The 25,033-nt window shown below is 36.0% G+C and overlaps 2 protein-coding genes across 2 annotated transcripts; one reads left to right on the plus strand and one right to left on the minus strand.

Annotated features, from left to right (window-relative positions):
- Positions 1 to 158: 158 nt before the first annotated feature.
- chac2 (ChaC, cation transport regulator homolog 2 (E. coli)) lies at positions 159 to 4,647 on the minus strand. The gene is given in 3 exon segments (NM_001029957.1): positions 159 to 1,533; positions 3,962 to 3,997; positions 4,129 to 4,647. Coding segments are annotated over 3 exon segments (549 nt in total). The 5' UTR covers positions 4,264 to 4,647; the 3' UTR covers positions 159 to 1,155.
- Positions 4,648 to 5,277: 630 nt separating this feature from the next.
- asb3 (ankyrin repeat and SOCS box containing 3) lies at positions 5,278 to 25,033 on the plus strand. Its single transcript, NM_199874.1, is given in 9 exon segments — positions 5,278 to 5,638; positions 10,313 to 10,471; positions 10,558 to 10,670; positions 15,968 to 16,100; positions 18,934 to 19,111; positions 19,250 to 19,465; positions 20,706 to 20,975; positions 21,104 to 21,237; positions 24,797 to 25,033. Coding segments are annotated over 9 exon segments (1,560 nt in total). The 5' UTR covers positions 5,278 to 5,439; the 3' UTR covers positions 24,955 to 25,033.

The following is a 25,033-nucleotide window of genomic DNA, read 5'->3' on the forward strand; positions in this document are numbered from 1 at the left end:
AAATGCATGTGAGTGTATGCTGCAAATTAAATTTCCCTACAGGGACAAATAAAGTTAACTAACTATAAAAATATAGCTCTGAAAAAAGTAAGGGACCACTTCAGGGTTATTATCAGTTTTCTTGATTTGCTGTTAAAATGTTTGTTTGTTTTTTTTGAAGGGGAGCAAAATGTTGATTTGTTTTTTACTGATAACTTGTGATAATATTAATAAGCCTACTATTATTTATTTACAGAAAATGTAGGTAGTTAAATGGATGAAAAGATGGACGGAGAGAGAGGTTTTGATATTTGCTTTTTTGCATAGCAAAAAAAAAAAAAAAAAATTGCAAAAAAAGAGGAAAAAGATGGATTAGATGGGAAAATATTAAATTTGTACTCAATAATAAAAAATTATAATAATTTCTTTGTTTATTTTGTCTATTCAATTAATTATTTATTTATTGCATATGTTTTTGGTGGATAAAATGTGACCTAACCATGTTTATGTTCCAGCGATTCACCTCGCATGACTTATTTTAAAGTATGGAACTTCATAAATAAACTGAAAATGGCTTTGTAGCATATTCAAGTATCCGGAGCAAAATAAAACCGACCTCAGAATATTAAAATTTCTATTATTTACATTTTCATGGACGTACCCACAACTTTCATGTGGTATATACTAAAATCTGTTTTAGCGTCTCATTATTTAACAAGACAAATAAACTGAAAACATCAAATCAAGTGCTTATTAGAATGTTTGGTCCCATTTCATATCAAGTGTCCCTAAAAGTGACATAACTACATAGTACAAAACATGTATGATGAATTTGAGGTGATTATATAAGTAAGGTAAAGGATTTTTTGTAGTATAGGTAAGTCTAAGGGTATAGATAAAGGATTAAAGTCAACAGTGTAATTGTTAATGTTATTACACTCCGCTACCTCTTTTAAATACAAATACACAATAAGTGCATTGTACCAAATTATTAATTCAAATGTAACTACATAATAACTAGGGCCACTTAATATAAAGAGAGACCAAATACTCAGTAAAGAGACTACTGTATATTAAACAACTATTTTGTAGCGTATCTCCTGCTCATCCAATGCTTTTCCAGCTGATCTTTTTCAGTAAACAGATTCCTGAGCTCTTCAGAAGACGCTTGGTAGATCAGTCCATGTCCTCCTGCTCCTGCAGCTGCTTCACCAGACGCTCCAGAGAGAACAGGTGATCATCTAGATCTTCAGGTACTAGTTGTCGGAGGGCATCTGCCAGCTCAAACAGGTAATCTGTATTCTTGCCACTGGGGCCTACAGACTTGACTATCTGCTGAGCAATTTTCTCCAGTGGCGCAGGGCCAAGGTAATTTGGGTTGTCGCAGGAGCCGATGTAGAGCAATGTGTCTTGCATTGGCTGCTGTTGTTCATCTTTGGGATGGAATGTAACCGTGATCACGCCGTAGCCTCCTTTTTCACGGTAGTCTAGATACTCTTTCACTTCCTGTTCTTGACCTGATGGCAACTTGTAAGCAACGCCCCACACACAGCCCTACAGGTAAGTAGAGAGTGAACCAACAGGAAGAAGAAAAGGATTTATTCACTTTTGCTTGTGTAGTTCTATTTTGTATGTAGGAGAAATGTCTGATGGGAGGTCTTAATGGAAATAATATCGATTGTATATTGTTAATTGATATCACAATTAGTCGTATGACATGTCTAATGAGTGGGGGACAAATGATATGAAATATGTTTCTAGATGAATGAGTGTTTCAACATCAGATGTTGATTATCAAAACAATTTTTTTTGCAAGATGATGTTTTTTTTTTTTTAAATCAAATTCAATTAAAAACATAAGACTTGAAAAAATGGCATTCTTAAAAAGTTTAAATTTACAAGTAAAAATATGTTTATAAACCTTTTTGGTGAAATTTTAGAAAAGCTAGTGTATGTTTCATGTTAATTATGCTTGATTTATTTAAAATTAATGGTGGGAAAATGGATTTAACATAACGTGTGTGTATTAAGAAACAATCTAAAGCCATAAAAATATTGTAATTATGAAATCATATTGTTTAAAACTGGCTTAATTTCATGTAAGGTTACTTAGCCTAATTTTAGTTCACTTATAAAAAAATTATAAATTTTACAGTAAATATTACCTATCTAATATAACATAAATTTAAATTAGTTTAAAACCATCAGTTTGGGTCACAAATGTGATTTAAATTATCATAAACTATAATAGTGACTAAAAAGTTGACTAACGCATTGCATATTACGCATACTATTATAAGCAATTTTAGGATTGCCTACAGAAGTGTAATATTTACAACTAACTAAACCTTAAGTGAGGTTAACGGTGTTGCTCATTATTATTTTAAACTTTATAACAGTGAATCATGAACTTTAGAGGCAAATAACGTTAATTATAAAAGTGTGAATTTATATGAAAGGTAAATTGAGTGTAATATATTTGTTTATGAAATTTGATGATATATAGCTCGATAGATGTACAGTTGAAGTCAGAATTATTAGCCCTCCCTGTTTATTCCACAATTTCTGTTTAGCGGAGAGATTTTTTCAACACATTTCTAAACATAATAGTTTTAATAACTCATTTCTAATAACTCATTTATTTTATCTTTGCCATGATGACAGTAAATAATATTTGACTAGATATTTTTCAAGACACTTCTATACAGCTTAAAGTGAAATTTAAAGGCTTAACTAGGTTAATTTGGTTAACTAGGCAGGTAAGGTTAATTAGGCATGTTATTGTATAACAGTGGTGTGTTCTGCAGACTATCAAAAAATATATATAGCTTAAAGGGGCTAATAATTTTTTTTTTTAATTAAAAACTGCTTTTATTCTGGTCGAAATAAATCAAATAGGACTCTCTCCAAAAGAAAAAAATATTATCAGACATACTGTGAAAATTTCCTTGGGAAATAAAAAAATAAAGAAAAAAAATAACATATTATATGTAAGATATTAGTTTGATATATGATATATAGTTTGTTATATGTATATGAAAGGTAAATTTAGTTTATAATATATGATATATAGTTTATGATATATGATCATATAGTTTATGACAGATGTAAATGAAAGGTAAATTTAGTGTAAGATTAATTTATGATATATAGTTTGATATGTACATGAAATAAATCGTAAGATATTAGTTTATGATATATAGTTTATGATACATGTATATAAAAGGTAAATTTAGTTTATGATATAGTTTGATATGTATATGAACGGTAAATTTAGTGTAAGATATTAGTTTATGATATATTATATATAGATTATGATATGTATATGTAACAGTGTAAGATTAGTTTATGATATAGTTTATGATATATGATTATTTCGTGTATGATAGATACATACTGTATGAAAGGTAAATTTTGTTTATGATATAGTTTGATATGTATATGAATATATATGTATATGAAATTTAGTGTAAGATATTAGTTTATGATATATTATATATAGATTATGATATGTATATGTAACTGTAAGATTAGTTTATGATATAGTTTATGATATATGATTATTTCGTGTATGATAGATACATACTGTATGAAAGGTAAATTTTGTTTATGATATAGTTTGATATGTATATGAATATATATGTATATGAAATTTAGTGTAAGATATTAGTTTATGATATATATAGATTATGATATGTATATGTAACTGTAAGATTAGTTTATGATATAGTTTATGATATATGATTATTTCGTGTATGATACATACTGTATGAAAGGTAAATTTTGTTTATGATATATGATCATATAGTTTATGATATAATTTATGATAGATGTATATGAAAGGTAAATTTAGCGTAATATATTGGTTTACATCTTATTTAATATCCCACGAGTTCGTGCTATACAGTATACATAAATATCACCGTTGTATTGGCTTTAGCCGTATAAATCGAGCAGTATTTAGTAGGTTGACAGTCATTACCTCAGGATCCTCTATTAATGTCACCACTCGGCCAGGCTGAAATACAATCAATAAGACATAAAAGTGTTAATCGGACTCTGTTAAGAGCTCTGTCACCCTGAAAGGTCGCTATGACTGAACACCTGCTGACTGTTGATCAACCCGGAGGACTTTAATGTCGAAATTACCTTTCCAGGAACTCCTCGATGATCCGTACTTCCCTGCCAGAACCGGCGACTGAAGCCTTTGACGAAGCCCACTCGTTTGTCCTCGTACGGAAAGTCAACTTTCCAAATCAAAGAGCCGTAGCCGAAAACCCACATGTTTGCTGCCGATGTCACGTCAAGTTAGCTTACGGTGTGTCAGAACACATGCTCGGCTTATATACGTTAGCGACGGATGGCGGTTTGTTTATCGGGCCCGTGTACCACTGACGGGTCTGGTTAGGTTAGTTGACACGGTTGGCATAGGTGTGGACTAAACACGGAGATTAGTACCAATGAGGAATACAAAAGAAAGACATAATGTTACTTGCCGTGGGCAGATGCGTCTTTCATCACGTTCAGTCTAAACGTCATTTGATGGGATGTTATCATTTACAAGCTGTTAATCTTGTTTATGTATGGTTTCGGTACAAAAATAAATAAATAAATGTTGACATCTGTACGTCAGTTAGTTTGAGGTTTAAGGTCGGTAATGGATCAAAAGAAAGATTTTAAAATAAAAGCCCTTTTACTGGGTTAAAAATTATCCCCTTAGTAAAATGACTATGGTAACCAGAATAAATGTAAACAGTGTGTATCTTTTTTTACAGTATTAAAACTAATAAATAAACAAATAGCTTTGACATTAACGGGTTGAGGTCGTTTTATCTAAATGAATTTGCGGAGTTGAGCTTATATCGAAACTATTCTATAACTTTGTTCTTATTTAAGGGTTATGAGTTATGAACCATTTTTGTCATATTTGTTTTTATTTGTTCCAGCTTTACTTTATGTAATAATGAAGAATGAAGGAGTATGCCCTACAAATAAGTGTTTCAAATATTTAAATACACATATATACATATAACGTTATATCGTATTTTAAAATGTGGAGTGGTTGTAGTCTAGTTGGTGGATCGATTCATTCATGTAAAAAAATGTAATAAAACATTAAATTTATATTTTATATTGTTCATTTTCCCACATGTTTATGGGCGGAACATAAAATCAAACACGTTTGTTCTAGCCGGAGCCCTAAATCAGCCAATCAGAAAACGGCGTCACCGGAAATGTCCGTTATATTTTTCGGATACTGAAACTAATGTTACACCTTTTTTAATCATTCAGTTGTTTACAGATGCTTTACACAGCAGTATAATATCTCTTTATTGTATCGTGCATGTCTTATTAGTTTCGCAGCTGTTAAGTCATTATTTTACAATCAAGGCAGGCTTATTTTACAATCATTTGCCAAGCTTATCATAGTTGGTGATGCACAGAATGTTGTTCTAAAGTATGGACTTCACCGAGTGTTATGCAGACTCTTGCTCAGCCGTTGCGCTGGCCGCCCGGGACGGGAAGAGTCGCCGAGTTCAGAAGCTCATCCGGAGAGGCTTTGCTGTGGACGTGAAAGATAACCGGGGCTGGAACGCTCTGCATGAGGCTGCGGCGGCTGGAACAGCTGGGTGTGTTCGGCTTCTGATCCCCGCTGCTGGTAACGGTTTAATTCAGTAACGTTACCGTTAACTCTAAACTTTTAGAGCAGGGGTGCTTAAACTCGGTCCTTGGGGGCTGGTGTTTTTGATATTTTAGTTCCAACCCTAATCAAACACACCTGAACAACCTGCTAATCAAGAGGGGACAGTTCACTTAGAAATAGAAATTCTGACATTGTTTTCTCGCCCGCATTTCAATGACCATATGTAACGTACTGTATGACTTACTGACCGACTTTGGTCAAACACGAGAAACAAATACCACGACAGTGAGTTTCTTAACAAAGTAAAAATAAATGTGGACTGGGTCTAAAGTAAGACGAAGTACACACTTGTGTGTCGTATTTTAAGTAAGTTATAAAGATGCAAAGTGATTTTTTTATCTTTAAAGTTTATAAACTTTTTATCTTCAACAGTTGGATCAGATAGATGCTTTTAATTTTTCTGAGTGTTGAGGTGAGAGTTTGATGTAAAGAATTAGCTTCAGGTTTACTTAAAAGAACATGTAATATATTAGCACTGATTTTCCCAACAACATTTAAATATTTATATTACTATATTATTACTACGTTTATTTATTTATTTTTTTTTTCAACTCAGTCCCTTAATTAATCAGGGATCGCCTTAGCGGAATGAACCGCCAACTTATCCAGTGTGTGTTTTACAGAGTGAATGCCCTTCCAGCTTTAACCTAGTACTATTATGTCCTCTTGCATCCAGGCCAGCCCGTGCCAGTCCTCCTGCACCCTGGCTCTCGGATGCTCTCCGTGAGCATCGCTCAAAACTTCGGGCTGCGGAGAGAATTTGGCGGAAAACTAAAAATCCTGCACATCTCTTAACATACCAAACTCTTCTGTCCTCTTTCTCAGCTGAGGTTACTTCTGCAAAGCAGACGTATTACCGTCTGAAAATCAACAATGCCACTAATCCTCGCCTACTTTTTAAAACATTTTCCTCCCTCCTCTATCCTCCTCCTCCACCCGCATCCTCCACACTTACTACTGATGACTTTGCTACATTCTTCTGCACCAAAACTGCAAAAATCAGTGCTCAATTTGCTGCACCTACAACAAACACGCAAGATACAACACCAACACCACACACACTCACCTCTTTTTCTCAGCTCTCTGAGTCTGAGGTGTCCAAACTTGTGCTATCTAGCCATGCAACCACCTGTCCACTCGATCCCATTCCCTCTCATCTCTTGCAAGCCATCTCTCCTGCAGTCATACCAACACTGACTCACATAATTAACACATCTCTTGACTCTGGTTTATTCCCCACTACATTTAAGCAGGCTAGGGTAACCCCACTGCTAAAGAAACCCAACCTGGACCATACGCTACTTGAAAACTACAGACCAGTATCCCTGCTTCCATTCATGGCCAAGATTCTGGAGAAAGTAGTGTTCAATCAAGTCCTGGACTTTCTTACTCAAAACAATCTCATGGACAACAAGCAATCCGGCTTTAAGAAAGGCCACTCAACTGAGACTGCCCTGCTCTCGGTCGTGGAGGATCTCAGACTGGCTAAAGCAGACTCTAAATCATCAGTCCTCATTTTGCTAGACTTGTCAGCTGCTTTTGACACTGTCAACCACCAGATCCTGCTATCTACGCTTGAGTCACTGGGCGTTGCGGGCACTGTTATACAATGGTTCGGATCTTACCTCTCTGACAGGTCATTCAGGGTGTCTTGGAGGGGAGAGGTGTCCAACCTACAGCATCTAAACACTGAGGTACCTCAAGGCTCTGTTCTTGGGCCACTTCTCTTCTCCATCTACACATCATCTCTAGGACCAGTCATCCAGAGACATGGATTCTCCTACCACTGCTATGCTGATGATACCCAGCTATACCTCTCTTTTCATCCTGATGATCCCTCGGTTTCAGCTCGTATCTCAGCCTGCCTGTTGGATATTTCACACTGGATGAAAGATCATCATCTTCAGCTGAACCTCGCAAAAACGGAAATGCTTGTAGTTTCTGCCAACCCGACTCTACACCATAACTTTTCAATCCAGATGGATGGGGCAACCATTACTGCATCCAAAATGGTGAAAAGCCTTGGAGTAACGATTGATGACCAACTAAACTTCTCTGACCACATTTCTAGAACTGCTCGATCGTGCAGATTTGCACTCTATAACATCAGAAAGATCCGACCCTTCTTATCTGAACATGCAGCTCAACTCCTTGTTCAAGCTCTTGTTCTCTCCAAACTGGATAACTGCAACTCTCTACTAGCTGGGCTTCCAGCTAACTCTATCAAGCCTCTTCAACTGCTCCAGAATGCAGCAGCACGAGTTGTCTTCAATGAACCTAAACGAGCACATGTCACTCCGCTGCTAGTCCGTTTGCACTGGCTGCCAGTTGCTGCTCGCATCAAATTCAAAACTCTGATGTTTGCCTACAAAGTGACTTCTGGCCTAGCACCTTCTTATCTGCACTCACTTCTGCAGATCTATGTGCCCTCCAGAAACTTGCGTTCTGTGAATGAATGTCGCCTCGTGGTTCCATCACAAAGAGGGAAAAAATCACTTTCGCGAACGCTCACGCTCAATCTGCCCAGTTGGTGGAATGAACTCCCTAACTGCATCAGAGCAGCAGAGTCACTCGCTATTTTCAAGAAACGACTAAAAACTCAACTATTTAGTCTCCACTTCACTTCCTAATCTGCAATTGCCTCTTTGAATATCACACTAACTGTACAAAAAAAAAAAAAAAAATCTACTAACACTTCCCTTCTTAGACTTTACAGACCTGAAACTTGCCTTTAGTACTTATTCATTGTTGCTCTTAGTTGTGTAAATTGCTTCCTTGTCCTCATTTGTAAGTCGCTTTGGATAAAAGCGTCTGCTAAATGACTAAATGTAAATGTAAAATGTAAATGTACTAGGAAACACCCACACACTCTCACATGTACACACATACACTATGGCCAATTTACTTTATTCAATTCACCTATGCCACATATCTTTGGACTGGGAGAAACCCACGCGAGCACAGGGAGAACATGCAAACTCCACACAGAAATGCCAACTGACTCAGTCGGGTGCTCAAACTAGCGACATTCTTGCTGTGAAGCGACAGTGCTTCCCACTGAGCCACCATGCTGTCGTTATAACTGCAACTTTAAATAAATTAAACCAACTATATATTTTTTAATATAATATCTATAGTTGCACTTCCTTTTAAAAATTTATATTTTTGTCCATATTATCAGTGAATAGAACCTATACATTGTGGTGCATTTAAACAAAGCAGGTTTATTAAACAGTTCTATTCATTAAAATAAGAGTTTGGTCAACTAACATCTTTAGGAATTGAAAGATAATACATTCAAATTTAAATGAGTCATTGCAAAAAAATATTCTGAATTGCAAAGTGTTATATTTTTTATGTGTCTCTCAGTTAGATCTTTCTTTTTTCCAGTTTTGTCTTTGGTACTGACAAATCTAATGTAATTACTCAAATATAATATTGTTTAACAATCTCATGAAAATATCAATTTAAAAGAGAGAGGTGTGCTTATTTATTTAGAGAACTGTAAATATTTTATCTCTATATATCTACATCTTTCTATAGATTTTGTTTATTTTTTACATTTATTTTAACAATGTTTTAGTAAAATTGTAGATTTTCTACTAAATTAAAATTCAAATTATAGTTTGGATGGTTTGTAATTCTAATCTGTCTTAGAGAGCCAATTTACCAAGGTTTTTTTTGTTTTTTTTTGTATTTCCAATACTAAAATAGCTGCAACGAAAATAATTTAAATAAAAAGTCCCAAAACAAAAAGTCTAAAAATCACAAATTAAAAAAAATAAATAAAAATAAAAATCTAGGGTTAAATTTAAACTATGATCAGGCATACAGTATTTAAAAAGAAATAATATAAAAAATCAAAACATACTTGACTAACTTAAAAATATGAATGTAATCTGTAAAAGTATATTAGTATTATTAAAAAAGTGGTCATGACAGGTCATTTCTATGTATATGTAAATCAACAAAACAATATCTAAATGTAGTGTAACATGAATATGTTTTGGGAGCTTTTGTTAAAGCTTGACAGCCCTTTAACATCATTCACATTCATTCTGTGAAAATTGTTTCTACAAAAGAAAATTTTTTGTCAAATAAACAAATCCAAGTATTCCATGATAGAATAATGGGCAAATGATAAAAGAATTGACATTCCAGGTAAAAACTCACACTTGTAAAATTCTGGATCTAATGTGGACAGCATGGTGGCTCAGTAGTTAGCACTGTCGCCTCACAGCCAGAAGGTTGCTGGTTTGAGTCCTGGCTGGACCAGCTGGCATTTCTGAATGGAGTTTGCATGTTCTCCTCGTGTTCATGTGAGTTTTCTCTGGGTGCTCCTGCTCCGGTTTCCCCATGGTCCAAAGACATGTGCTGTTGGTGAATTGACTAAACTAAATTGGCCATAGTGTGTGTGTGTGCATGGGTGTTTCCCAATACTGCGTTGCAGCTGGAAGGGCATCCACTGTGTAAAGCATATGCTGGAATAGTTGGCGATTTAATTCCGTTGTGGTGATCTCTGAAATAGAGACTAAACCAAATGAAAATGAACGAATGAATATAAATGCTGTTTATCAAAAATGCTGCTTTTGACTGTAATGTGCACCTAATTGTTTCTCTCTATTTCAGTCAATTGCGAAGACTACGTCAACACTTTGACACACAACTCAGAGACTCCTCTATACTTTGCTGCGAAATATGGACACCTCCGGGCAGTGAAGTGGCTTATCAAAGCTGGTGCAGACATTAACAGGAAGACCAATGATCTCTCCTGTCCCCTCTATGCTGGTAAAAATGCTAAACAGTCTACAATCTCAGCATGTATGTTTCCTGTTTTGAGTCTTGCTATACATTGCTTTGCTTTTTGTTCCAAGCTGTAGATGGTGGACATAAAGATGTGATTGAGCTGTTGGTGAGAAATGGAGCAGAAGTCAATGGGACTTACTCTTTGTCAGGCTGGTCTTGCCTCCATCAAGCTGTTTACAAGGTTACTACCTAAACTCCTGATTTATGAAGCTTTAGGAACTTTTGCAGAAGCAGTGCTTGCTTAATAATGCTGTGTTTTTTCTTACTTTTATATGTAAAGTCTGATCAGTTTATTGTTATAAAAGACAACAATCAGATTACTTTTTATTATCCCCTTTCTTTGCACGTATACCTCTATCAATGTTTTATACCTCAAAAAGTTTAATTAAACATCAAAAAGTTGAAGCCCCAGGCCTTATTTTCTCTTTTAAAGGTCCTGTGAAATGCTTTGAAAAGTTCAGTTTTAGTCTCTGCTTGAAGTAATTATCAGAGCTTTGCCAATAGCTATGTTTCTATCCACCTATTTTTATGCTCACTTTGGATATGGTTCATGGAAACGCCAAGATGCGCATCAATTTTGAAAATGTGCATAAAGACATATGCGCATAAGAGCAGGATAAACGTTTTATTCGATAGGAAAAGATGCACACGAACTATGATGGAAACTCTTTTACTGAACAAATTCCAGAATGTAATTTAACCAGCAGGCTGAACACCCTGTAAAACATCTAAAATGTTGTTTTGGTCATTCTAAAATGCCTTAAATGTTTCAGTATTAGTGTTATTATATTATTAATCCCCTCCAGAATCAAAAAAAAAAGTTTTAACTTTTTATATTTGGCGCCAGTTAATCAGGAAGTGATGATTTTTGTTCTATTTGCCACGTTGGATGGAAACGCTGCTTTATTTGCACGTCTTTTATATAATATTCCTGTTTTGCACATGAACTTAATTAGCATCTTTGGAATGGAAACATAGCTAGTGAGAGTGTTTGAGATGAATTGAAAAGCAAATGAGGGCTGCATTTTACTATTCCACCCTTTCCTTGTTTTTTGAGTGGATTCCTTCATTGCCATTTGCACTTCGTTATGTAAACGAGTGAAGTTTACATGGACATTTTCTCGATTTTGACACGGAGCTAGTCTAATTCATATGTTCAGTACATCACCTATATTTCCTATAATGCAATGCGATTGTGAAGCAATAACAGTGTAGATCCCAAGACCTGAGGGAATTCCATTTAAACCCATTCAGATGTAGTGCTAGTAATGGACACCAGTGTAACGTAATCAATGACATACACATGAGTGAACGAGACGGAGGGAACTTACAGAGGGAAGGGCATAGAAAATTGTAAGGCCCTGCCCACACAAACATGTTTTTTTTTTGTTTTTGTTTTTTCAAAACCGCACTTTTTCCTATTTGGTTTAGCTGTTTGTTCATTTCAAAAATGAAGTATCAGGTGACTGAAACCAGTACTTTTTAAAAACTGTCCTGGGTTAAGATTTTTCAAAACTCTGGGTACAATGTGGTCGGATGGACATTACAACTAGTTGTTTTCTCGTCATGACGTCAACGTGAACATTGTTTTCTCTTGTCCGATTGGCCAACACAACTGGGTGCACATTAAGGGCCCTATCATATACCCGGCGCAAGACGCGACGCAATAATTGTTTGCTAGTTTCAGCTTGGTGCAAGAGTCGTTTTGACATTTTGAGCCACGCTGTTTAAATAGCAAATGCATTTGCGCTCATATGTACGCCCATACGCGTTTTGGTCTAAAAAGGAAGGCGTGTTGAGGCACATTGCTGGCACGTTGCTATTATGAGAAACTATAATAGATTTTTCAATAGACCAGGGGCCTGTTTCAGAAAGGAGGTTAAGTGAAAACTCAGAGTATTTTAACCCTGAAATGAGAGAAACTCTGGGTTTTCCGTTTCAAAATGGCAGGTTTGTTAAACTCGAGAAATCAGGGTAAGTCAAGCCTGTTTCTGAAAGAAAGGTAACTTTAACTCAGAGTCAGTTTCTGTGGTAACTTACTCTGTGAATCTAACCTGGTCCGGAGCAGGTTTTATTCTCTAAACTCAGAGTTTCTGTCGGTCTCCTCCCCCTTTCTAAAGATGAAGCGGTATTTCTCGCCTTAGCCTTACGTCTCCACACCTATTTTAGAGCTCATTTTGGAGATGTGCATAAAAATGATTGATGGAAACGTCATGATTTGCATAACTTTTGAAAATACGCATAGTAAAACATGTGCATGACTGAGTAGGTTAAACTTTTATTTGATAAAAAAGATGCACATAAACTACGAAGTGCACATAACAAATTACAGTATGTACATTAAAAAAAGGTTTGTTAGAGATGATGATGAAAATGTGTGTAAATGGACAAACCAGCAGACTGAGCACACTGCAGAACATCCTAAATGTTGTTTTAGTCATTCTGAAATGCCTTTACTGTTTCAGTATTAGTGTATATAATTAATTACCTCCGAGCGTCTGGAGCGCGTCAAGATCTCTGCGTCTGGCTTCAAACGCCCCCACGTGTTCATCGTGTGTCAATTGTCTTCTGAGGCTCAGGTACATTAATTAAATAAAAAATCATTGACGCAGCTTCTTCTACCGCAGTAATTCTGTTTTTACTGTTGATATTTGGCGCAAGTTAATCAGGAAGTGACGATTGTGTTCTCTTCGACTCTTTGGATAAAAACGCTGCTTTATTTTTAGGCGTTATTGCAGTTTTGCACAAATATATAATAGCCTATATTTTGATGGAACAAAACACAGCTATTGCCTACATTTTTGTCAAACACAGAACAAAGTCACGTACGAGGCTTGTCCTTTTTTTCCATAAATAATTATCTTAACTTTCGACACGCACTGTTACTAGATTAATGGGATATTTATTCTGTCTAAAAATTATTTTATTACTGCTTACCTTCTTAATGTTATATCAACCTCTATCACTTGATCAATAAAAAGGCAGACACACAACAAGTGCACTGTTAAAACTATTAAAACTGATAAAAATGTATAAAAGTTTAGAAAAAAAAGTATAAACGTCACACATTACATTACTTATTTTATTATACTTAAATGTTTAAATACTTAAAATTAAAAATTACGCATTAACTTGAGCAGCTGTTTTCCCATGCTAACTGTCTCTGTTTCACTGATGGCTGCTTCTTTTTAAATATATACGCTCATATTTGCTATAACTTTGCATGAGCACATCAAGTTCAGCTGGAGAAAGAAATGCTGATCTCTTTTTTAAAGATGTGGCCATAGTCACTCGTAATATCTGCGCTCGATTGATGATGCCTTTTTATAGTCACGGTGTGTGCGCTTAACTCTGAGTTGCTCTACTCAAAGTTGATTGACCCAGCTCAGATCAGCTGTTCTGAAACCGAAAACTCAGAGTTTTTAATCTCTCGGTAAATCAACTCAGAGTTCAAGTTTAAACTCCGAGTTGTTTGAACCTCCTTACTGAAACAGGCCCCAGAACAAAGCCGGTCTATTGTCCAGCACAGAACGCGTTAGTTGTGCGCCTCGCTTACACACTGCTTAATACACACAAGATGTAGAGCAATATGCAAATATCTTTACATATAAAAAGGAATAGAATTTTAAGGATATAATAATAATATTTATAGGATATAAATATAAAGGATTAAAATATTACAAAACATATTATTTTCTAGCCTACATAAATATAAAAACCATACTTTCATGCCTACCTTATCTCGGGGGGCTTTTTCAGTTTATTCATGACAATTTGCTTTTGTTTAATGTTATCATTATTCGCAGTATTATTTTTTATATCCATATTTATATTTGTTTTATTAAAAACAAGCTTAGATTTGCCCACCTGTCAGGTTTCAGACCATATCGGGCACAGCATGTGTATTTGGATATAACTTAGTTTTTTGAGCACACTTCATTATTATTGTTCATTTATTCGTTTGCTGGAAATTAGAACTAAATTTAGAAATAGTTTTGAAACAAATCTTTACGCTTAACAAACTAAATTAATTATTTATAGGCTAATTGATGTTTGTGCGTACAAGGTTTCCCTATCCACGAGAGCAAATGTGAAAGTAGATAATGAGAGGCCTTCTCTCTCATGCTCTGTTTAACTGTTTTCTTGCTAGTGAAACGCTCAGTTTTTCCACTTACAAAGTCATCATTTAAATAGCAAATGCGCTATGGTGAGACGCAACTGGCGCTTAAAAGGAATGGGAGATGAGACTCTGATTGGTTTATCCTCAAACACACCTGTAACTCATTAAGAAAATAAGCTCAACACTTTTAGACTATGCGCCATGGCGCAAAGTGGATTTTTCTATCCTGATATTAGCAAAAGTGGATTCTGACACGCCCTGAATGCGTTTGCGCCCTGTGCTTTGCACTGCGCATGAATCGTCAAAATAGAGCCCTAAAGGTTCAAGACAACTGGATAGTTTTGAGCTTTTGTCAGCTAATTTAAAAAAAAAAAATTTTGGGTCATGATCAAAATCTGTGATGTATCGCTCATCTGCTAGTCCAGTGATGACTTATCGGTTTCTCATTATTATTTATAGCTGAGATTTCTTATCCTACAAGATTTGTATGTTTATATCTTCTAAGTGTGAATGTTTTCACTGTTTTGGAGCAAACTAGTTATCCTTAAGACTTACATGCAGATACTAGCATCTAAAAATCTTTATTTAAGGGTGCTTTCACACCTGTGAATCGATTCAGTTGTTCCGAAACAGAGATTACAATTGTTACATTGTTGCTCTTTGCTCTTGGAGCGGTTCGCTTTCACACTGCAAAGTTTCTAATCGGACGAAAAGAGCTAAAACAAGTCACGTGCGAGTAAACTCTCCTCACATTGGTCAGAGTGTCAGGGTTTATTTTGCAGCGTCCCGCTCAGCTGTCAAGAGAGGTGGTGGTTTGGGGGTGATTGACAGGGTGCGCGCGTGACGTGTCTAAGGAGAGATGCGGTGGGAAGGGGTGAACAAGGGTGCGCGACGATGCCTATTTGAGGACCGGGAGGGAGACGCGAGATTACCGGGAGATCATCACTCGTTTGCGGGCATCCGGAGACTCGCGAAACTTCCCGCCCTACTCATAATTCTCTCTTCATATAGCCGTAAGCCTATTACATATCCATAAAACACTGTGATATAACCGCGCTCGGATCGGATCGCTTTTTCACTGCAGTCGAACCGCTCCAGGGTTCGTTTCAATCGAGCCGAGACCACCTCATTCAAGCGATCTCGGAGCGATTACTTTGGCGCGGAACAGAGCGCGATTACCCTGTTCATATATGCCAAATGAACCGCACTAACTAGGCAAACGAGATACTTTCCAAAACAAAAGTGTAGGTGTGAAAGTACCCTTAATTTCATGGGACCTTTAAATCCAACATCTGAGACAGTTATCAAAATCTTTCATTAAGAATTCAATGAAATAAGTGTGCAAATATCATATGCAGGGCCATATTGAGATTGTGCGGTACCTGGTGAGCTTGTGCACTCTGGAGGCAGTGGATGACTATGGGATTACACCATTATTCGTTGCTGCACAATATGGACATCACCAATGCTTGGATATTCTTGCAAATGCTGGTAAGGAGACTTTTTTTAATGATTAACCTTGTGTGAACTGGATCTAACCAGTCATATGCTTCTGTTTTTCTACATTACATATCTTGGCCAATGTTCAGTGTTTGGTCTTGCAACATGAGAGCTACTGTATCACTGCTGTATCCACAGCACTGTTTACAGTGACCTGTTTTTCAGAGGCAGATAAGCAGGTTGGTTTTTGGGTCGTTGACATGCCACTCTCTTTTTATGTAATAATTTATTAGGAAAATGCATAATTTTTTTGCATAATTACTTAGACATCTATGGTGAACATGCTTGCCACTTTTAGGAGGAAAGACTTAAAGTAAACATTCTTAATATGATTTTAAAGCAAAAAAAGCATTCTGAAATTATATTATGGAAGAAAGCATGTTATGTAGTTTGAGCATCTCTATGCTTATTAATATTTGAAGAACTTTTGTCTGCAGATGCACGTCTAATCAAATTATATCATAGTGAAGACTCCTTTTAGCCCCTTGTGGCTGTGTGTCAAGGTCAATGTCTCTCAAAGTATCAGAGAAGTTTGTCCTTGCCACAAGGCAAGGTTAGAGTGTTGTAAGATGTTATGTAGCAAAGAGGTTGCTCCTTTTATCTAGCAAGGATCCATGAGTAAAATGTAATGTTTGATATTAAATTTGAATGTGACAATTGATATATTTTTGTTTCAAGCAGATGAATACGCATTTTATCGATCAGATTAAACTTTAATTAATTTATCATTTTTTCCACACATAATATGCAACACAACGTTTACAGCATTGACGATGAGATGAAATATTGTGCACCAAATTGGCATGCTGAAACATGTCGTGTAACAACAAAGTCTAGTGTTAGGATGCTCAATAATCTTTTTTAATATACATACAAAGATATGATTGAAGATTGAAAAACAATTATTATAAACAGAAATAATATTTCAGTTTTAATAATTTTGATTAAAGAAATGCAGACTTGATTGACATAAGAAACATTTTTTTTTATTCAAGTACTGAATTTATCCTGTGTGAAAATAGATGTTACAATTTTATTTTTATTTTAAAGTAATAATTAAGATTACACTGTTGGCTGAAAGTGTAAGGAAATTTACGTTTTTCTTTTACATGACCTTTAGATTCTAAAATAGTTTAAAGTTGATAATTTATAAATTACAGAGGAAATAAAAAACTGCATACACCGTTAACATGCTCTCATGTTCATGAACCAAACCAAACCTCCTATTTGGTGGATTACTTAGAAATACCCAATAATGTGGCATCTATGTAACCTTATGTATATTTCTACATTAGTTCTAAGACTTTTGCATAAACTATACTGAGCATTGTTGGAATCTTATTTGTAACATTTTAAATGGCTATTTAAGGGTTAGTTCACCCACAATTTAAAAATTTTGTTCATTTGTTAGTTTGTATTATAAATATGAACAAATGTTTTATGGGATTGGAACTAAATGTGGGTAAGTAATTAATAAAAATAAACATTTTGGTTTGACTAACCCTTTAAAGAGCCCCTATTTTGCATTATAAAACAGGTCTTAAAAACAGGCTGATTTGCATGAAAGTTAAAAAAACACTTTCATTGTCTTATAATATGCATTTATTTTTACCTAATTATTCCAACGACTCCCATATGATTCTTTTAGCGATTCATTTGTTCCCAAACCCCTCCTTTGCACAAAGATAATCTGTGCTGATTAGTCCGATGACCCAGTCTGTTGTGATTAGTTGACTGCTTTTAGCGTGAGACATAGAAAAACGTCCACCATGGCTATGAAGTAGCACACAGAGTATGTGAGAACCCAATGCAGGAATGTAATAAAACAATGCAATTAAACACCAGCATATTACTCTATTCTTAACCCTAACCCCAAGTAACCATGTGAGGAACAGCGGATGGTGGGTATAACAAAGGCAACCGGATCGCAAGTTCAGAAACGCATTTAAATCGGTGAAGGAAGAAGCATGTGTCACATTTTTAACATGACTTTGGATGCAATTTGTGAACAACCCCACAAAGATTTAACCTGAGAGATACAGTACAAGCACTGATCTATAATAATAAAAGATCCGAACCCAACATGATTCATTTATTCGACTCTTGAGTCTACTATTTCGTTAAAAGAATCAAGTTTTAAACACGGTTTTCAGATTTACACATTGCATGGACGGTCATTTTCAAAAACCCATAATAGGGGATCTTTAAATCAGGGGTGTACAAACTCTGTCCTGGAGAGTTTAGCTCCAGCCAAGCACAGTCAAGCACACCTGAACCAGCTAATTAAGGTCTTACAAGATAAACTAGAAACTTCCAGACAGGTTTGTTGAAGCAAGTTGTAGCTAAACTCAGCCGGACACTGGCCCACCAGGAAAAAGTTTGGACACCCCTGCTTTAAATAAAGAAAGCTTGCTGTCACATTCTGCTTGTTATGTAGCATAGAACAATCAATGTTTCCCTCTATTCATTTAAATAGAGAAAGCTCTCAATATCTGCAATAGTTGTTTACGAGCACCGCTTAGTCATATCACACATTTAAAGCCAATTATTTTCAAAAGTGTGTTCACTACAGTTCCTAGTCCTGCTGCATCTCAAACGCAAATATTTTACCAACATCATTAAACAATGAATCACTGTCTGACCATCTGTGATTTAGCATAGATATAAACATCACTAGTATTATTTTAAATAGTATTACAGCACACATATATTAGCATAATTTATTGTTCACTTTTGACATTTAGTAGTGTTTGGACCCAGAAACCAGTGACTTCAGACTTAACAAGTGGATATAAACCTTAAGCACAGATTGTCATTGCCACAGGGGCAAATGTGAACTGCCAGGCAAACGATCTGGCCACACCTCTGCTCATTGCTGCTCAGGAGGGCCACGAACAGTGTGTGGAGTGTTTACTGGCCCATGGAGCTGACCCGAACCTGTACTGCAATGAGTACTGCTGGCAGCTCCCCATTCTCGCCGCGGCTCAGTTCAATCGATTGAGGTACAGCAACTTCATCAGCATGAAAATAAATGCATCTTAAATCTAACCTTTTACACTTTTTAAATGAAGATGTTGAAAGCATAACTGTGGCTTTCATGAAGTAAACGCTTTTATCTGGCTGCTCTTGTCGTTCTCTAGTATTTTAGAGAAGCTGATTTCAGTAACAAAGCGAGAATGTGACCGGGGTGAAGGAAAGGTCAGTCCGGTTTATTTGGCAGTACTTGGTGGACACGCAGACAGCCTTCGGGCCTTGCTACAGAAAGGCTACAGTCCAGATGCCCAGAGCTGTCCGCAGTTTGGCTACAGCTGCCCTTTGGAGATGGCACTGTGGACATGGCTTGATGCCTCTTGGAAGTATGACACAGATGTACACTAATGTCAAGCTTTTCATAAAAACATCTTTTGCTTCTTTTATGTTCCTAATATTATCCTTTTCACACATAATTTGTAAATACTTTTGCTGACCCTTCTGTTTGAGTTTGTTTATTGTAAATGTTATTTAGAACGCACCCCTTTAAAGCACAGGTGGCAAATGCAGTTCCTGAAGGGCGCAGCTACACACCGTTTAATTCCAATCTTCTTTAACACAGTTATGCTGTGATCACACTACAGTTTGAGCATGCAACATTCTGTCGTACATTATCTGTCGATAATTTGGGTTAAAGCTAAACTGCAGAGCTGTGGCCCGGCAGGAACTGGTTTTGAAAGTTTTCATGCCACCACATCATGTTCATCACATGACATACCGCTGCCTCAGTTATATGTGTGTGTGTGTGTGTGTGTGTTTTTAATTTTTCCCCTCTGCAAATATTGACAAATATCCTAATAGCATTGTAATTTATCTGTAATTTTTATTCTCAAATATGTGTAAGAACATTTATTCAATGTTTAAATAGCTTAATAATGAACTTTAGTTGATCTATGATTGCTGATGAGGACCGAAATGTTTATCTATGCTGCAGAGGCGATTAGAGCTGCTGGATTTACAACATGTTAATTAATCATTTTCATTCAAAATGCATGAAAGTAAGTGGTGGTTTAACTGGAAGAGGAATAGAGTAAATGTTCTAGTAACATAAACACTGTGTGTAATATAAACCAATATTTACAGTTATTGTATTAAATACAAAACTGAAAGGTAAAACAAAAGAACAAATACATACTCCACTAATTGTCTTTGTAAAAGACGTACAGGCAAAAATTCAAAAACAAAACAAAATAGAGAATTAAATGTCCAATTATGTTTAAAAATAATAATTTTTGCTGTCTCGTAGACATCACTGAGTATTCTTCTAACCATAAATATTATGTTTCGCTATTACTCTTGTGTAATTGAATGTCTGAAACCTAAAATAAATGTTATTTTAAAATGCTGATAAATTGTCATAAAGCAACATTTGAATTTAGCGGTTATTGACACACGTGGACTGAACATAATCACACTGGTGTGATCGTATGCATGAAAAAGTTAAAGTGACGATTTGCTCAAAAATAAAATTTTCTTCTTAATTTACTCATACTCAAGTGGTTAGTGCTGTCATGATACTGGAACTAACCCACTGCATAATGATAAAGGCTTTTTTTCTTGTCCCAGTTTAAACAGCGAGTGTCACCAAGCTCAAGAGATCACTCTGATTCTGCTGGCCGCAGGCGCTCATGTGAACACGTCCATCTACGGCTTCACTTTACAAGGCCATGTACCAGAGCACCTGCCCTTGATCCTAAAGCATGCTGGTCTACCTCAGGGTGACCGACTGCGAGAACTGATCGACAGAGCCCTAACTGAGGTGAAAGATGCCTCTTTCTGGCTCCCCCTGCTGCTAAAAGCGGGACTCGATCCCATGCTACTCCTCCAGGACAAACTGTAAGCAACACATTATTGTGGTTGTTGTGTTCTTATTTTAATCATTCAGCTTTGAATAAATAATGGTGCTTTATTAACGTCAGCGTTAAGCTCTTCACTTCTGCCTGTTTTGCTCTAATTGGATGCAGGCTTGAGGAAGCGGGGAACGACGCGCTTAATTTCTTTTTGGAGTTTGTTAATTGGAAGACTCTGCCATCAGAAATGCTTCAGATTCTCGCTCACCGGCGAGCCGAGGGCACCTGGACACCACGTAAACATTTCGGTATGACATTGTTGTATATTTGAACAGTATGTTTGAGTGGGTGTGTTTACATGAGCATCAGTAATATAGTTATTTATCTTATTATAGAAAATACAGAATTATGATTTAAAGGGCACCTATGAAGAAAATCTACTTTTGTGAGCTGTTTGGACAGAACTGTGTAGGTATAGGATGTCCTCTGTCATATTGGAGTGAAAGAAGCCCAATCAGTGTCTTTTTTTTATTTTTTTATTTACTGAATAAATACTGAATAAATACACTAAAATAGTATCTAAATACCAGTCATTTTGAGGCCCACCGCAACGTGACATAGGAGTGCGGTTTTCTCAGCCAACCGAATTGATTGACAGGGGCCATTTTTTGTAAATAAACTGGGGTTAAGACATATGTTTAAACTCTCTGCGATCACCTCCACCTCAATAATTAATTCTATAAGTTTAAAACGTTTTTAAAACAGCATATTTTTAATAGAGTAAAATCACTGTGATTCTTAACCGCTATTATAATCATGGCTGCATGGTGTCAGTAAAAGCACATATATGTGTTTTTGTGTGTACTGCAAATGGCATTTGTGTGTTACTTATCATTTCATAAAGGCTTGAATAAACTCCACCAGAGATAAATAAAAAAAAACTTACTTGGCATTTTTGACTATATACCTTATTTTAGCTTCATCCAAGTCTGTCTCTCACTGACAGCTGTTTATCTGACATAATGCATGAGAAGCAGACATGCATGTCTGAGCGGTGGGTGGGGAGAAGCAGCTCATTTGGATTTAAAGCCACAGGCTACAAAAACAGCTACTGTGCCCCCCAGACATCAAAATTAATAGATTTTACATTATATAATAAATAATCTGATGGGTATTTTGAGTTGATACTTTACAGACACAATCTGGAGACACCAAAGTCTTATCTTACATCTTGTAAAAGAGGTAAAATAGGTGCCCTTTAAGGTGTTTGCATAATGGAAATTTGGAATGAATTTTTGGAGTATTCATGTTTTAGTATGTTGTAGTACATGAACCAATTAATGGCACACACCATTATGTCCCCATATGATGCCATCAAACATTTTTATTCTAATTTTACAAAATGATATGGTAGATTATTAACCAGAGTTTTGTCTTAGGGTGCTTTCACACCTATACTTTTGTTTCAGAACGTGTCTCGTTTGCCCAGTTAGCGCGGTTCGTTTGGCATATGTGAACAGGGCAATCGTGCTCTGTTCCGCTCCAAAGTAATCGTTGAGTGAGTGAGGTGGTCTCGGCTCGATTGAAACGAACCCTGGAGCGGTTCGATCCGAGCACGGTTATCACAGTGTTTTATGGATATGTAATAGGCTTACGGCTATATGAAGAGAGAATTATGATTAGGGCGGGAAGTTTTGCGAGTCTCCGGATGCCCGCAAACGAGTGATGATATCCCGGTAATCTCGCATCTCCCTTCCGGTCCTCAAATAGGCATCGTCGCGCACCCTTTTCACTCCTCCCCACCGCGTCTCTCCTCAGACACGTCACACGCGCACCCTGTCAATCACTACCAAACCACCACCTCTCCTGACAGCTGAGTGGGACTCTGCAAAATAAACCCTGACACTCTGACCAATGTGAGGAGAGTTTACTCGCACGTGACTTGTTTTAGCTCTTTTGGTCCGATTAGAAACTTTGCAGTGTGAAAGCGAACCGCTCCAAGAGCAAAGAGCAACAATGTAACAATTGTACACTCTGTTTCGGAACAACTGAATCGATTCACAGGTGTGAAAGCACCCTTAATCGTGTTAACATGTAAACACACCGAATGTCCAGAACAACATGTTTGTGCTGTTTTGGTATTTATTGTATATTTGCAATTATTTTAGAGACCAAATTTAGCAGTGTAGTAATTAATGGATTTGATTTAGTCAGCTTCAGTAAACTTGTAAATGAATATATATATGTGTGTGTGTGTGCGTGTGTGCGTGTGTGCGTGTGTGTGTGCGTGTGTGCGTGCGTGTGTGTGCGTGTGCGTGTGCGTGTGTGCGTGTGCGTGTGTGTGTGCGTGCGTGTGCGTGTGTGTGTGTATATACACACAGTGTGTACCTATAGTGTAAGATCACACTCTTCACGCCAGATAAGTAATGATGATAAAGAAAGCAGGGTTTATTGAATAATCTTAGTTGCATATGTTCAGAATAAATCCAACAAGTGTCATCATGCCACAAGCAATGGCAATGGAAAATTACTGCTTCACAACCATGTCCAGAGACAATACAGATGTTGCAATGGAGACATTCTCTTATCTCTTACTCATGAAAACAAGTGTTGCTTGAATCCACAGTCATAAGATTATAACAATTTGGAAAAAATAAAATCATATTGAAGCAATAATTGTCATAATAACATGAAAACATAATAATAATTATAAATAATAATAATAATCAAATCATTATTTATCAAAATTATTTAATGATAATTATATAAATTATTCATGAACATGATTAAATAAAATAATTAAAAATAAATTAATATAAACATATGAACATAAAACACAACACAAATGAATGGTTGTTTTTTTTTAAATACGCACAAGTTTGCTACAAGGATTGTCAGATCCTTAGTTAGATTATTCAATTGTAAAAATATATAATATTATAAAATAGATGAATTAAAGATGAGATTTTCTTAATCTAACATCATTATACAGTTGAAGTCAGAATTATTAACCCCCCTTTTCCCTATTTCCCAAAGATGTTTAACAGAGCAAGGGAATTTTCACAGTATGTCTAATAATATTCTTTCTTCTGGAGAAAGTCTTATTTTTTATTTTGGCTAGAATAAAAGCAGTTTTTATTTATTTTTAAAAAACTTTTTAAGGTAAAAATTATTAGCCCCTTGAAGCTATATATTTTTTGATGGTCCACAGAACAAACCATCGTTATACAATAACTTGCCTAATTACCCTAACCTTTCTGGTTGACTTGGTTAAGCCTTTAAATGTCACTCTAAGCTAAATACTAGTGTCTTGAAAAATGTCTAGTAAAATATTATGTACTGTCATCATGGCAAAGATAAAATAAATCAGTTATTAGAAATGAGATATTAAAACTATTATGTTTAGAAATGTGTTAAAAAAATCTTCTCTCCCTTAAACAGAAATTGGGGATAATTCTGACTTGAACTGTACATTATAATTGGAAAAAAATATGTTCATTATTCCTGTCACAGTCTTCTGAATTCATATGTTTCTAGCATGATAGTTTGCTGCTTAAAATACAGTCTTTAATGTTTATCAATGGTAAAAACATTTATACTGTTTGATGTTTTTATGCAAACTTCAGTTGTTCGGTTGGTTGTTATCCTGATGGATGGAAAATTCAGAAGCAATAATGTGAAAAAATAGTAACAGAGAAATTGTACTGTCAGTTTTGATCAAGTTAATGCACCCTGCTTAACAAAAGAATCAGTGTCATTTTTGAAAAGTTACATAACTGTATTTTCCGGGCTTACTGGATTCTAAAGATGTCTGATCTGACATGATAAATGGCCACACCTCAGCAACCTTTTCTTTCTGCATTCCAGAATCAGTCCCTGTCCTTGCGCATCTGTGCCGCCTGGCAGTGCGGGCACACGTGGGCAGCGATACTCTGTCTAAACCCTCCTTCATCCAGCAGCTGCCCATTCCCTCTCTGCTTCAAGACTACCTTCATTTCAGCGACGTCTCAGGCCTGCTTACGTAACTGTTCTCCATGGCTAATTAAGCTATCTCCACCGCAGTATCTTGTACATAATGTTAATAAAATTTTAATGACCGCTCAA

Source organism: Danio rerio, chromosome 12 (genome assembly GCF_049306965.1).
Source record: "Danio rerio strain Tuebingen ecotype United States chromosome 12, GRCz12tu, whole genome shotgun sequence".
Classification (NCBI taxonomy): domain Eukaryota; kingdom Metazoa; phylum Chordata; class Actinopteri; order Cypriniformes; family Danionidae; genus Danio; species Danio rerio.